This window comes from Pteropus vampyrus, unplaced genomic scaffold (assembly GCF_000151845.1).
Source record: "Pteropus vampyrus isolate Shadow unplaced genomic scaffold, Pvam_2.0 Scaffold149, whole genome shotgun sequence".
Lineage (NCBI taxonomy): Eukaryota > Metazoa > Chordata > Mammalia > Chiroptera > Pteropodidae > Pteropus > Pteropus vampyrus.
In genome coordinates, this window is record NW_011888930.1 from 2,780,364 (window position 1) to 2,796,717 (window position 16,354).

Below are 16,354 nucleotides of genomic sequence, written 5' to 3' on the forward strand. Positions count from 1 at the left end.
AGTGAGTGACTAAGGATTTACTTTAAGAAATTAAGAAACAGCATCTTTCTTTGTAATAGCCCCAAACTGGACACAACCAAAATACCATTCAATAGGTACAAGGTTAAACAAGGTGGTACATCGATACCATCGAATACAACTTAGCAACAAAAAGGAACAAATTACTGATATTTTTCTTACAACTTAGATCTTAAGGGCATTATGGTGAGTAAAAAAAAGCTAATCTTAAAAGGCCACATATTATATAATTCCTATAACATTCTCATAATGACAAAATTATAGAGATGGAGAATAGTTTAGTGGTTGCCAGGGGTTAGAGCTGGTGGGGGTGGTGGGGGGTAGGTGTGACTACAAAAGGGTAGCATGAGGAAAATATCTGTGATGATGATAGTTCTGTATCTTGATTGCAGTGGTTACACAACCCTACACATGTGATAAAATGGCATAAAGCTGTTCATACATGTTGTATCAGTGACAATATCCTGGTTTTGATATTGCACTATAGTAACATAAGATGAAAAAATTAAGAGAAACTACGTTTAGGTTACATGGGACTTCTCTATATACTCTTTTTGCAACTTCCTATGAATTTATAATTATTCCAAAATAAAAAGTGGGGGGGGGGAACCCACACATTTGTATACACAAGGAAGTTCACAAAATAATGAAACACAGCCAATTTTATTCAAATTCTCCAAAATTTACTCAATATGTTAATTGTTTCTAAAATGTATGTCACCCTTTATATAATGGTTTTATTATTTCATTTTCTTTTATAGTTTTTTCATCTTTTCTTTATAGTTCTTCAGTAGAAGCCAGAGTCCTGAGTTGCCCAGTTAGGAGCCTAAAATACACAGAGAGACAGGGTGAAAAGAAAGTATCTTCTGAAAAACTTTAGAACAAACTAATACTAGCGTTTCCTTTCAGCACTACTCCTGTCAAATCATTTTCTAAGATTTTAACAGTTTCTATAATTACTAAATGTCAGGTGTCTCACCTAGAACAAAATACATTAAAATACTATCTGATACAGTTTTTGACCAATTATAAAGTATAACAATGACAATATCACCAATACTGTAACAAAAATCAATGCAAATTGATCTTAAAGCATACAAAAAAACCTCATTATGTAGAAGTTATTTTTTAGGCCCAGTTATTCTAGAGTTGGTTCAAATAGGCATTGACAATAATTTCCTAATTCCTTCTTCTCTTTTAAAACTGAAAGACTATTCTAAGGCTACAAACCTGTTGCTAAAACTTCAAATCAAACAGGGTTCTTGAATATTCCACAATATTCCACAACTGCTTCTTAAAAACTTCCTATCCTCTAGTTACACATAAACATAATGGCTAAAAGGCATTTAAGGTGGTTTGGGATTCTAAAATACAAAGCCATTCAAGTTCTTTTAATATTAAATATGTAGGATCTCTATTAAAAAAGGGAATATATTTTTTGACATAGTTAAATATGAATATCAGAATACAAATTTCAAGCACTTGATAGAGGTCTACAGATGTAAGTTATCAGCAATAGCAAAATGATGTGTTGAAAACCCTGAGGATTTAAGTTACTGAAATCCATAGGAAGAATAAGAGGAAAAGAAAAATAGTTATAATTAACTAGGAACACTTAATTTTTTTCAGTTTCCTTAATACATATAATACATCTAAGAAAAATTCTTGTAGTTTAGTAATTTCTTAAACAAATGTTTCTACCCTTGACAAACAGAAATACAAAATAAGAAACTGATATTATGTTCTCAAATTAAGTCAATATAACAGTTATGTTACTTTATCACTAAATCCCATACAGAATAGAAAATGTGTGATTCTTACCTCTGACCTACTATTCTGATTAAGTTTCTTCTCAATATTCATGGCCAACATCTGGCTTCTAAATGAAAGGCTTTTGGTCTTTTCTATCACTTGCTGGTAGGGTGAGACTGCATTGTTACCCATAACCACATGACCCTGAAATGAGAGAGAGGGGAACTGATCTTGTACTGTTAATGACTAAGTTTCCCAGGTAAGTCACAAGCAGGACATCACACCACCACATAACTGCTGCAATCACATATTTTTATGCACTCCAAAGAGATAACATTATTCCAGCAAAAAATAGGAGGATGCTATTGCCTTCAAAGAGCTACTACATTAAAACAAATTCTTAATAGAATAAAATACCCTAATAAAAATTCTCCCCCAAAGCATAAAATAATCAGCAACTTATGTCTAGCATGTGGGATAGCTAACAGAATACTCACTAATTTAGAATCAATCTTGGCATCCAGTCGTGCATTTCTAATCAAATTTACAATCCACCTTTCAGCTTCTTCTGGAGTCATGTTCAGTTTATCTGCTAACATGCTAATGAAAAAAGTAAAAATGACATTAACCAAGTCTAAAAACTTAGTATTAAGTTTTAAGTAGATAGTCTTTGACCTACATTCCACATAGAGACTTTTAGGTATTTATGGGTCACCTTCTCTTAAGTACTATGAGTCTTAACAGATGCTTTTTTATGTTTGTGCTATTATCCATGTACATGACTATCCCATTTCACCAAACAGACTGTAAGATCCTTGAGAGCAAGGCACTATATTCTGCATTTAGAGAAATCCTTCTAGCTTCTAGAAAAGTATCTTACACTTAACAGGTGACTCAACTAGTAATGATCTAAGAGAGAAAGTGTTTTATAATGTGTAATGATTATTCAAATTAAAAATATACAAGGAGCATCAGCGATAATTATAATGAAAAACATAACTAAAACTCAGGGCTGCTGTGCATGTTTATGTTGTAAACTCTGAGAGCACTCCCTGGAATTGTACATTATATAACCTAAAAGGTCACTACATTTAAGAGACAACAGGCATGTACATGCGTGCACACACACATGCACCATGGGAGGGAAGGAAGGATGAAGGGAGGGAAGGAGGTGACAGACACCAAGACCCTGATCTACAATCTCTGATATCAATCAAATTATGATCAAGTTGAAACAGAGGCCATTGAAGGGCTTAATTTAATAAGTCTAAAGGCAAGCCCCAGCCCTTTTAATAGGTAAGTCAGTCAGTCAGCTGATGAAAAAGTATCTATGTTTGCATAGATAGTATTTAACAGTATATAGTATACATATATATACATATATGGGTGTTTACAAACATCTTTTCACCTGTCTTCACTGAAGATATTGTACACTTGCCAGGCCTTCTAATATTATTATCACTGGTTTGATGAAAAGAACTAGAATATCAAAAACAAAATCATTCCTTAGAATATTATAAACTAAAATTTCCAATCTGATAGCATTCCCAATTTTAAAATATAAATATTCACGACATTGATACTTATGTAATTATGTGATTCCAGAGTTCTCAATCCAAATGTAACCAACCTATTTAATAAAAATATCTTATGGGACTAATACTATCTGTGCTATCCCTATAAATTTTGAAAAAGAGCTAATAAAATTTCATTCAAAATGTCAAAATTAAGTTAGGCTATTAATAAAATATTACAAACTAAATTTATAAAGACATACTCATTTAAAATCTGTCCTTAGAATATGCTTGGAGTTAAAAACATCATGGTAAGTACGAGCCAACTCAACTATAAAATTCCCTGGATTTAGGCATCAAAATTTTGTTTTCTGTTTTTATGACCAATTTTGCTGCAACTGCACATTCTCAGTAAACATAAAGAATAATTAATCCATGACTATTACTTCGATTTCATGAACAGATTTCATTTTATTCTCTTTACTGCTGTTTTCTAACTCAACCTTATTTTATTTAAGCTACTAAAGACAGCGAAGTGCATCATTTTACTCAAATAAGCAGGCAGTTTTTTTAGACCAGGAAAAATTCCTAACCCTATTGTTTCCTGTGGCTTCCCAATAAACTCCTTGTGTTTCCTACTGGTGTTTGACTTTAGAGGTGTGAATTCCATTCTTTTGTACTGCTCAGGTAAACCAATATCTGATACTTTTACCTGAAGCTGCTACTCTAAAAGAACAGATTTTCTAAAACATACTTATTATTTTATCACCTCCTATAGTAATTTATCTTTTGTATGCCTCCCGCATCCTCCAAAATACAACTCTTTAAAGTAAGGCCAAGGCCATTTTACTCTGAAAAGCACAAATGAAACAATTTACACTAAATATATTAAAACTCCAATCTCCAAAATCTCTACAGTCTGCTTTTAAAAAGCAGAAACATTATTCCCAGTAAGTCACTAATTATGTGTAGTAAGCATCATGAAGATTTTTTAAAAATTATAATATAAAACCTGATTACGAAGGCTGTTTATAACTAATATTATAATGAAATATTCAGTAACTAATATTATAATGAAATATTCAGTCTTGAAGCTTAGATTACTGGATTCCTCTTCTTGCTATCTATATCCAACTGAGAAGTCTTATCAATTATCTCTTTAACCATTATGTCTTACCTAAGGTCCTTACCAATGTACTCTCATTTCAAACTCTCCTCTCCACCAGCCATACTATACCTCTAGGTTCATCAGTTAAACATGTCTTGTTTTTTAACTATTTCAGGGCCTTTGCACACATTGTGTCTTCTGCTTTCATCCACCTTTCTTCATTTAGCTTTGTTACATGGGTTTCGGCTAAAACACCATCCCTTAAGCCTTATAAGACCTCTCTCAACTGTGACAGATCTGTCTGATGCTTTCATGGCCCCTTACTTTTTTTTTTTTAATAGCATTCGTAACAGCTGTTGTTGTTTTTGTTGAATATCTGCTTTCATGATAGACTGCATATGTAACCCAAGAGCATGCACCATAGCTTCCTCGTCCACTGCAATATATCCCACAATTAGGACAATGCCCAGTACACAGAAGGCAATTAAATTTACTCCTAGGTTCCTACCCTAATCGCTACCCTAGTTCAGACTCCATTACTATTTACTAGTTTTCCAAGTAATCTACCTCTTGAGTATCTCCTTAATCTATTTTACATAGTTGAAAGGTTAGTCCTAAAACCCAACTAATCAGTTTATTCCTATGTTCCTTTCGAAACTTTGACTGGATTTAAAACTTCTACCAAAACAATAAAATTCTAAATTTTATGTTTCTCATTCATGTTTTTCTACAATCTAGCTACAATCTAACTTTCCAACCTCTTATTATTCTCTCTCATGAATACTAGATGCCAGCCAATCCAAATCATTTCTCTTCCTTCCCTGTCATTCATTCAACAAAATATCAACTGTGTTAGATGCTACGCTGGTGACAAAATAGTCTGTTCTCCGCCTTTATAAAGTTTAAGCAGAGGGTCAGAGTAGAAGACAATCATCTAATCCCCAAAATACATATAAACTATTTTAAGTGTAATGATAAACAAAGTGGAAGAAGTTATGGGAGATGCAGAGGGTTTACCGGTTCTAGCCTGGAGGTTTAGGGACAACTTATCTAAGAAAATATTTATGGTCAGCTTTTAAGATAAAAGAAAGAAAATTCTATTTTAACTCCACCTAGAATTCTTCATCTCTACCCTTTCTTTACACTCATAGTCTAAATTTCATATTCCAATGTGGCGGGGGCAATTTGTCAACATGTATCAAGGCCCATAAACGTCTGCATGCTCTGACCCAGAATCCCGCTTTGGGAATTCAGTGGTTTGCATTGTGCTTGTTGATCCTTTACTTATTAAATCAAGTGAGAAAAAAACTTGAAATAAGGTCCAATAAGTATGAATAAATTATTGATGGCATCTCAGGTTATCTAGGCTATCAATCACTCTGAGAATGAATTAAAGCAGGGGTTCCCAGTCCTCTGGCCGTGGCCTGTTAGGAACTGGGCCACACAAGAGAAGGTTAGTGAACCAAGCTTCATCTCTATTTGCAGCTGCTAGGATCATCGCCTCAGCTCCACCTCAGATCATCAGGCATTAGATTCTCATAGGAGCACTGGTCTCTGGTGCCAAAAAGGTTTGGGCTCACTGAATTAAAGAAACATGACAATAGTGCAGTTTCTTTTAAGTAACAGAAAAATATACACAGTAAAAGAAATTAATAAAAAAAAAAAAATCCTCAACTGTTCTTCCATTCTAATGATTTTATGCAAAAATAGTAAAGATTAGAAAATAAAAATGTAATATCTTATTAAAGCTGAAAAAATGAAGTTGCCATAAGCTATTCTACACCATGCTTACCTTGCGTTATTTAAAATAATTGTTTATTAATAAGCTAAAATATAAAATGTATCAAAATGCAGAATTTCTGAAAAAATATCTGATTCAATCTAGATTTTAAACACAAAAATAATTTCCAGATTATTCAGATTACACTAAAAATATCAACCTTGTCTGCAGGCAGTATAAAGTATATATTGAAATATTTTTGTAATCCCTTATACACATCTTTTAGTTGACTAGCTCTCCTGCTCAAATGACACATTATAGTGAATATATGTTAAATAAGAAATACATATTGAACCACAAAAGACCCCGAAAAACCAAAGCAATCTTGAGAAAGACGAACAAACCTGGAGGCATCAGGCTTTGTGATTTCAAACTACATTAAAAGCTATAGTAATCAAACTACTTTTGGCATTAAAAACAGACACAATGGAACAGAATACAGAGCTTCTGCAAAGTGAAGGAAACTATCTGCAAAATGAAAAGGCAACCTACCAAATGGGAGAAAATATTGTAAACCATATAACTATCCAAAATATATTCAGATATATAATATATCCGAAATATATAAGGAACTCATATAACTCAACAGTATTTTTCCAAAGACATAAGAGACTGGCCAACAGGTACATGAAAAGGTGCTCAATATCATTAATCATCAAAGAAATGCAAATCAAAACTACAATAAGATATCACCTTATACCTGTTAGAATGGCCATTATCAAAAAGTCAAGAAATAACAAGAGTGCGCAAGAAAGTGGACAAAAGAGAACGCTTGTATATGGTTGGTGGCAATATAAACTGTGCAACTAGTATGGAAAACAGCATGGAGGCTCCTCAGACAATTAAAAATTGAACTACCATATGATCCAGCAATTCTGTTCTGGACATTTATCCAAAGGAAACAAAATCACTAACTCAAAAAGCTATATGCACAACTATGTTTGCTGCAGTATTATTTACAATTATAGCCAAAACATGGAAGCAACCTAAATACCCATAGGTGGATGAATAGATAAAGAAAATGAGACACAAACGCACACATGAATATCATTCAGCCACAAAAAAGAATGAAATCTTTCCATTTGGGACAACATGGACAGATCTTGAGGGCATTATGTTATGTGAAATAAGTCAGATAGGGAAAAAAATTACTGTATGATCATACTTATATGTGTAATCTAAAACAAACAAACAAACAAACAATCAAAACCAAGCTCAAAGATACACAGAATGGATGGTGGTTGCCATAGGCAATGTTTGAGGACTAGAGGAAATGGGAGAAAGGAGTCAAAAGGTACAAGCTTTCAGTTATAAAATAAACAAGCCTTGGAATATAATGTACAACATGATGACTATAGTAAATAATATTGTACTGTATATTTTAAAGTTGCCAAGAGAGTATATCTTAAAAGTTCTCATTAGAAGGAAAAAAAATTGTTAACTGTGTGGTGATGGATGTTTACTACTTATTATATGTACAAATATTGAATCATGTACACATGCAGCTAATACAATGTTGTATGTCAATTATCTCAATAAAAAAACTAAAATAAAAATTATCCTTAAAATCCTTTAAAAATTAAAAACTATTGCAATATTGCATACATAAAATAAAAAGTTGGAAAAAAGATGCTGAGAAAATCTCAGAATGTAGAGCAAAAAAACAAAAAGATGAAAAATAGGAGAAAAAAATATTAGAAGCCTGGTCCAGGAGGTCCAATATTCAAACAGGAATTCTAGAAAGAACAAACAGTGAACGTAAAAGAGAAGAAATCATTACAGAACTAATTCAAGAAAACTTCCCAGAACTGAGAGCATGCGTTTCCAAACTAAAAGAGTCCAGTACGAAAAATTAAAATAGAGCTATACTACAGCATATCACTGTAAAATTTCAGAGCAATGGGACAAACTAAAAAAAAAAAAAAAAAAAATTCCTCCACATTTCTAGAGAGGACCCATATAAAGGATCAGAGATAAAAATGGCTTCTGACTTCTCTAACAGGAAGCAAGAAAGCAATAGAACAATATCTTCAAAATTCTGGAATAGTTTTCAAACCAGAGTACCACGCTTTGCAATACATTATTGAAGTATTAGAGTAAAATAAGACAATTTTAGATGTGAAAAAAATTTACCTCCAAAGCACCGTTCCCTATAAAGTTACTGAAGGATATGCTTTGCCAAAATATGATAGTAAACCAAGAAAAAAAAAGGTATATTGTCCAGGAAACTGGAGCTCTATAGCAGGACACGAGCTAAGGTAAGGGGACTCCCCAGGACAAATAAATGACAGAGGGAGACAAATACGAATCAGACAGAGAGATCAACGAGTCTAGATTTTTTTCCAGGAAGATAAAACTGATAAAACAATCTTGAGAAGAAATTTATAAACTGGCAGAGTTTGAAGTGGAATTAATGATAAAAATATTAAGAAAAAAATGAGGACAAAAGTGGTGATTATCAATTCCAGGACAAATAAACACTGAATACTAAAACACTCTACAAATCTACCTTATTTCAAACAATCTAGTGCTGACTCAAAAATCAAAAGACAATTATAATAGATTAAAGAGTGCAGAAAAGTCCCATATACAAATGAGAATTCATAATGTGATATTGGTGGCATTTCAAAACAGTGGGAGAAAAGAGTTTTTCAATATATCATGTTGCCTAGCTATTTAGGGGGGGAAAAGTAGATGTCTTCCTTACTCTCTATTCCCAAAATAAAACCTAGATGGATTTCCAGAGAAGAAATAAAGCTATAAAAGTCTTAGAAGAAAACACAGGTAAAAAAATATATAAACCTACTGTGAGAAAAAACTTTGAAATACAACAATTCAGTACCATAAAGGAAAAGATGAATAACTTTGACTACATAATTATGTAAATCATTCCCTCCAGGGGAAAAAATACATAGAATCCTAAGTATTATTTCAAAAGACATAGTAAAAGTAATTATTACACCCTCAGTACAATTTCATTAAGCATGTTCATACCAATAGCACACAAGTTACTTGTTTCTGGGCAGTAATTAAGACCAGTGGTTCCACTTAAGAACATAAGACATATAAATCTAAATCTAGAGAAACAGGGTTTTACCTTTTTACCAATTCTAGGTTGATTTTCTATTCGAGTTTCAAAGACTCATCTTTTAAATAGTCTCTCTCCCACAGCCCCAGCCCCAGCCCCAGCCCCAGCCCCAGCCCTAACATATCTGCGGTCTAGCATTTCACATGCTTATTAATTACATCTTTAAATAACCTGGCTTTTCAAATTTTACTTGATAAACACGATGTACTTCAAATACTATTGACAGCATAAAGCTCTGGGAACTTCTGGCCTGCTTTTCACGGAATACTGTGGCCAACTATTTAGCATATCCAAAGTGCTTCAGTCTTTTATAAGGATATGCTATGACAACTAATTAAAGAATAAGTGCTAAGTGTAAACTGTGTTTAACTGTAAGATTAGGAGAAAAAAAGAGAAAATTGAGAAATGAAAACTGCTATGTGTGAAAACTTAAAATTCTCATTGAATTTTCTAATATCTCATTAGTCAAAAGAAAGAGTAAATTACTTTATAGTTAACAAAGTTAATAATGGCTTTTGAAACTACTTTATCTCCATCTGGAAATGCACTTTTCTATCTCTCTAATATCAGGAAGTATAATTATGAATATAAATTATGTGGTAATAAGTATTTCAAGAAAAATACTAAGGTCTAAATGTTAATAAAATAAGCAAAGTAGAATAAAAATGTCTTCATTTTATAACGTAAATGCAAGAGCAGTTGGCAAATCCCTTCTTTTGTGAAAAGCCAAAACTAACCCCCTATAGAGGAATTATATTAATGTATGCTCCAACATGTTTATCATACATATTCAAAATATTACTTCCATACTTTGTTTTTATCTACAATTGAAAACTGGTCCAAGAATTATTCTAGAACAGCTTTTAAATTTCAGACACACACCATATCTGATAAACTATTCAGCTATACTAAATTAAATCCCACCACAGTAATCTTTTTTGACATGTGTTGCATATTTTATGGTAAACAGATTCGTAACTTATCCTACAAATCTATAGGGTTGTATATACACTGATAAAAACATTCTTAATATGCATTTTTATGAAGATATGACTATCACATGTGCTTACAGCCATTTAGTCAAGAAACCTATCAACAGAGAATGTTCCAAATAACAAATGAAAAGAGTTGTTTAATAAACAATCTTGGATTTTATAATACTATTCTACTCAGCATTTGAAATATGTCCACTGGGGGAAAGAAAGGAGGCCAGAGACAAATCCTTCCCCTTCCCTCTGCAAAGGCTGATCGAATATCAAATAACTTTAATTAGAGGCAGAGATAGGCCAGCATAAACTAGTGAATGGAGTAATTTGTCATAATTAGTAAACAGTGGAAATGAGTCTGTTTGGAGCTTAAAGAAAGTCCATTTAGAGAGTTATCAGGGTTCACTGAACCTTCAATCCAGATTACTTCTCTGGTTCTCCAATATACAAATTATGTCCATGTTATTCTAATTACTCTGTATTTTTCTCAAAACATCCACCATAATTTGTAACTATCTTTAATATCTGTTTCTTCTATCTTTTAAGCTTCTAGGGTGTGCTCCTTCCTTTCTACCCAGTGTCTGGCCAGAAGAGTTGTTCATTCACATCTGTAATATTTTCTTTTTTGAACAACTATACTAGTTACACTGCTATTAACTAATGATATCATAATCATAACACGTATTGTATTTATCCTCTTCAGAGAGTTGAACACTACATTTTAAAAAGGTTTTGCACATTCTTGAAATGACAAAATTATAGAAATGGAGAATAGATGAGTGGTTGCCAGGTGTTAAGGAGAGGTGGGGGAGGGGCAGTGGGTATAAAAGAGCAACTCAAGGGATCCTTGAGATTGACAGTAATGTATCAATGTCAATATCCTAGTTGTGATATTGTTTTGCAAGATGCTACCATTGGGGGAGACTGCATAAAGGGTATCTCTTTATTATTTCTTACAACTGCTTGTGAATCTAATCATCTCGAAATAAAAAGCAAAAAAGAGAAAAAAGAAAAAAAAAAAAGATTTGCATCAGAATTACTTATAGGAGCTTTAAAAAATACAGATGCCAAGATTTTCCTGCCAGAGAACGTTTTAGTTTTTAGGGGCTGGGCTCAGTCAACATTAATTTTCCTTATTTCTTTTTAAAGCTTCCCCCTTGATTCTAACATGCAGTTAGGCCTACACATCACTAATTTAGAGCAATGATTCCCCAAGGCTGATTGCAAAAGAATCACCTAGGAAGGTTTAAACGCAGATTCTCAAGCCTTGATACCAGAGATTCTGATTCAGAAGGTATGGGTGATGCCAGAAAATCTATTCATTTTGTTTAAGTTGTTGTTTTTAAGTTTTTCAGATGATTTTTCTGTAGAGCTAGGTTTAAAAACCTCTGAATTAGAGAACAACAGTTTTTCTACATATTGTTTAAAGGTAAACATTAGCTCTATTGATCATTATCTTAGAGTCTGAATTAAGATGTTTAACTGTATTTATAAAAGCCCAACTTATATGCTTAATATTTTCAGTCATATTCCTAACCTTTTAAAAACATTTAGAAGCTTACTCCCTGAACTGAGTCTCACTGAATGCTCCCCTCAAGAATGTTTCCCTTCTTTAAACTTACAACCTAAGATTTCATTGCTGCTCTAAGAAGAATATTTCTTTTTTCATATGAAGCTACACTTTCTGCTCACCCCTATATTCTTAATTCATAATATACCAAATCACTGTTCACTCCATTACTCCAGCAAGCTTTAATTATGTGCATAAAAAACTGATGCAGTGGTTCTCAATCCCGCATGTACTTTGGAATAACCATCTTTAACAAATAGCACAGTAGCCCTATTACACATCACGGCATATAGCATACTCAGAAAACCTGATCCAGAAAGCTTGGAGTGGCTTCAGGGACTCTATTTATAAAACAGAACTCTATAGAAATTCTGAGACACAGAGTTAAAACACTGACTTATGGTTTCTACTTTTATCCTCTGGCTCAAGTGACACACTAATGAAAAATTTGTTTACATATGTTATTTCTAAAAATATCTACTGTCACAATGAAAAATAAAGCACTTATAGTGAGGTACAATACAATGAATGTCAGAGAACTATCAGCCTAGGCTCCAGCATTAAACAAGACTTAACCAGCTTAATGTCTGAGCCTTAAATTTCCCAGGTACAAACGAGAAGCTAGAAAACAAAAGGATTGTACTGAATCAGTGTTTTGTAAAACTGTGTTTCCAGAAGTCTTAGGGTTCCATAGAGGTACCTTAGCAGCCGGGAGGGAAGCTAAACAGAGTGAAGGCCCTGATTTGATCTGCTTACACATATACAGTTGATCCTTAAACAATGTGGGGTGTTAGCTGTGCCAACCACCCACAGTCCAAAATCTGCATATAACTTTTGACTCCCCCAAAACTAAACTACTAATAGCATACTGTTGATCACAGCCTTACCAATAACATAGTTGATCAACACATATTTGCTATATGTATTATGTAATGTATTCTTAAAGTAAACTAGAGAAAATGTTTTATAAAATATTGCAAATGAAAATAATTCTTACACACATACAACACACACACACACACACACGAGTTAAAAAACGTGGTTCTATAACTTAAAACCTAAGCCATATTTAAAGGGTTCAAAAAGCCACATATGGCTATTACCTACTATACCCTGGTTATTCACATTTCTATCACCACAGAACATTCTACTGAAAAGTCCTATTGTCAATGATTCAATAACTGTGTGTTGTCAGATTAGAAGTTCCCTATGATTTCTTCCAGCTCTGAAATTCTTCTCTAATATTTGAAGAAAATCCTTTTAATAAAACATTCCATAGATATCCAAAAATGTTTAAATAACCTAAATAAAAAGGAAATACTATCCCTGGAAGAGAGAAAAGATTTCTGGACTTTAGAAAAGACAACCTACTGAATGGGAGATTATTGCCAATGTTACCTTGGATAAGGGGTTAATATCCAAAATATATAACGAATTCATACAACTTAAGACCAAAAGAACTCCAAACAATCCAATTAAAAAATGGGCAGAGGACCTGAATAGATATTTCTGTTCAAAGAAGACATATAGATGGCCAAGAGACATTTGAAAAGATGCTCTCAATATCACTAATCATAGAGAAATGCAAATTAAAACCACAATGAGATATCACTTGGCACCTGTCAAAAGCTATCATCAATAAGTCAACAAACAAATGCTGGAGAGGAGGTTGGAGAAAAGGAAACACTAGTGTACTCTTGGTAGGACTGCAAACTGGTACAGCCACTATGGAAAACATTTTGGAGATGGAGGGTCCTCAAAAAATTAAAATTAGAACTACCGTATGATCCAGCAATTCCATTTCTGGGTATTTATCCGGAAAAAAATCCAAAACACTAATTCAAAAAGACATATGCTCCCCTTTGTTCATTGAAGCATTATTTACAATAGCTAAGATATGGAAGCAATCTAAATGTCCACTGACAGATGAATGGATAGAGAAGGTGTGGTACATATACACACTGAAATATTACTCAGCCATAAAAAAAGAAAATCTTACTATCTGTAACCACATGGATGACTGTAGAGGGTATTACGCTAAGAGAAATAAGTCAGACAGAGAAATATCGTATGATCTCACTTATATGTGGAATCTAAAGAACAAAATAAATGAACAAATAAAATAGACTCATAGATACAAAAAACAAATTGGTGGTCACCAGATGGGAGGGGGTTAGGAGGATGGGTGAAAAAGGTGAAGGGATTAAGAAATACAAGTTGGCAGTTATAAAATAGTCACAGGGATGTAAAGTACAGCATAGGGAATATAGTCAATAATATTGTAATAACTATGTATGATGCCAGATGGGTACCAGACTTATTGTGGTAATCACTTCATAAGGTATACAAATACCTAATCACTATGTTGTACCCCTGAAACTAATATAATATAGTGTGTCAACTGTAATTAAAAATAAATTTAAGAAGAAAGTAAAAAGAAAAAAAGAAAAAACTACACTGACGTAAGTTCAAAACTTCTTAGGTAATGATATCATACAAAAGTTTATAGAAGCAGTCCCACTATATTACCTTATTTGAACAGCACATCTCTCTTGAGTAGACAGGACAAATACTCAATCTATTTTACTGGTAAGGATAGTAAAATGAATCCCAAGAAGGAAAATAATAAATACACGGTGCCAGAGTTAGTAAAAAGCTAGAACTGGAACAAACCTTCTTACTCATGGTACCTCAGAAACAAACACCAAAGTGACAAAACATTATCATGGACAAAAATATAAGATCACTAATACAAAGGAAAGAAATTCATTCATTCGACAAGTATTTATTGAGCATGTAAACTGTACGAAGTTAGTATACTAGGTGCTAAAGATATAAAAAGGAGAGTCGGCTTTCAAAAAAAAAAAAAAATCACAAACAGCAGATTCTAATTAGAAATGAGGAAAATTCCACAAGAGAAACCAAATATTAGCATCCCTCTTTCACAAGCCCAATTTATAAGTCTTAAAAAAAAAAAAGCTAGAATTCAGTTATCTATTTATTGTCCACCAGAGTCCCACATATGCTACACCTGTATCTTTATTTCACAATCAACAACATGTTAGTAATTTTCAAGTATTCTTTAAGAGAATCAGACTTTTTAAATTATAAGTCCACTAGTTATAGTAAAGTACTAATAAAACTGAAGTCAAGGCTTCAAATCCCATAGGAAAAGCCCCAAGATCATACTATACTTCTAGCTCTGAATAACCACTTCAATGACAACCCACTAAAATTAGGCAAGCAAGTATGGATGCCTTAACAAAAACAAATGGCACAAAAGAAAAACTTTGGTCTACACACAATTCCTAAGAGGCAAACATTAAAGTGGTAAGTTTTCAAGTATTTATGGAGCATTTACTGTTTGACTTCATCTATGGTCAAACGGCACTGGCTATTTTTCAAATTCTAATACATAAAACTAGTTTCTAATAGGTTATGTAAGTTTCACATTTTTTCCCCAATACTTTTCTCACACAACAGAGAAAATTTCAACTAAAATTCACCATAATTTTTCCACGTTTCAACATTTTAGGATGTCATAGGAGTTTACTATATGAGAATTCAAATATATAATCAAATAAAACAAACTCAATTTACTGAAATGATTACCAAATGTGGTCTTTCAACAGCGTTTTCCGATTTACTAAGGGCTAAATCCTTATTTGAACTCCTGTTGAAAACGATTCTAAAACTGGATACTTCTCTTTTCTTCCTACCTAATGGTATAATAGTATTGTTTAAAAAAGTAATTGACAATCATAATATTGCCTTGAAGTTATCATTTTCAAAAATCATGCTGTGCCATTCACAGAAACTAAAGAAGATACTTTTGATTCTGCAGTATCCCAGAATTCAAACATGTCAGAATTTTAAATAAATCTCTATAGATTGTTTCCTTTTCTTCTAAAGCAAAGTGAAATAAAATCCAATGAACTGGAATCTTATTAAATGTAATGTTACAATAAGTGGAAATCTTCAAGAATATAAAAGTAGAAAATATAAGTCAAATCAGGATGTTCTTACTTAATGCTGATACACTGGTGGATGCGACAAAAAGTCTCAAATATGAAGAGACGAGCATTTTCAATGAAATCCTCAAGACAAGCCACCAAGAAGAAGTCATTCACAAGCACCTATGTGTGTAAAATATAAAAGAAAAAATTAATGGCACTGACAAGCAATTTTAAAAAATCTGACTCAAAAACTTTCTGTATGTCTTACTCACTGTTCCATTCACTAGAATTTTCTCATCTAGTATCACACGATATACCACAGCACTTTATAGAACACTATGTTCGAGCCTCTAATAAATTAAATAAGTAAACGAATACTACAAGAAAAGACCTAAAGAACCGCAATGCTTCCTTGATCCACTTATGAAGTGAGCAACCTTGGGACAACAGAGCTCTCTATCAGGTCCATTATCCTAAAGAAATGCTCTGTAGATAGCATATCTTTTCCAGCTATTTAAGAATAGTTATGAATGGATTAACGAGATGTATAGTTCCGTGATTGTAAGTAGGCTTGAAAATCTA

The 16,354-nt window shown here is 32.8% G+C and overlaps 1 protein-coding gene across 1 annotated transcript in view; it reads right to left on the minus strand.

Annotated features, from left to right (window-relative positions):
* Window positions 1-653: 653 nt before the first annotated feature.
* Window positions 654-16,354, minus strand: part of EIF3E (eukaryotic translation initiation factor 3 subunit E) — a 45,015-nt gene continuing 29,314 nt past the window's right edge. Inside the window, exons 10-13 of the mRNA XM_011369458.2 lie at window positions 15,843-15,952; window positions 2,268-2,370; window positions 1,840-1,974; window positions 654-844 (exon numbers count right to left, since the gene is read on the minus strand). Coding sequence (XP_011367760.1) covers window positions 806-844; window positions 1,840-1,974; window positions 2,268-2,370; window positions 15,843-15,952 — 387 coding nt within the window. The 3' untranslated portion in view covers window positions 654-805. The remainder of the gene's footprint in view (window positions 845-1,839; window positions 1,975-2,267; window positions 2,371-15,842; window positions 15,953-16,354) is intronic.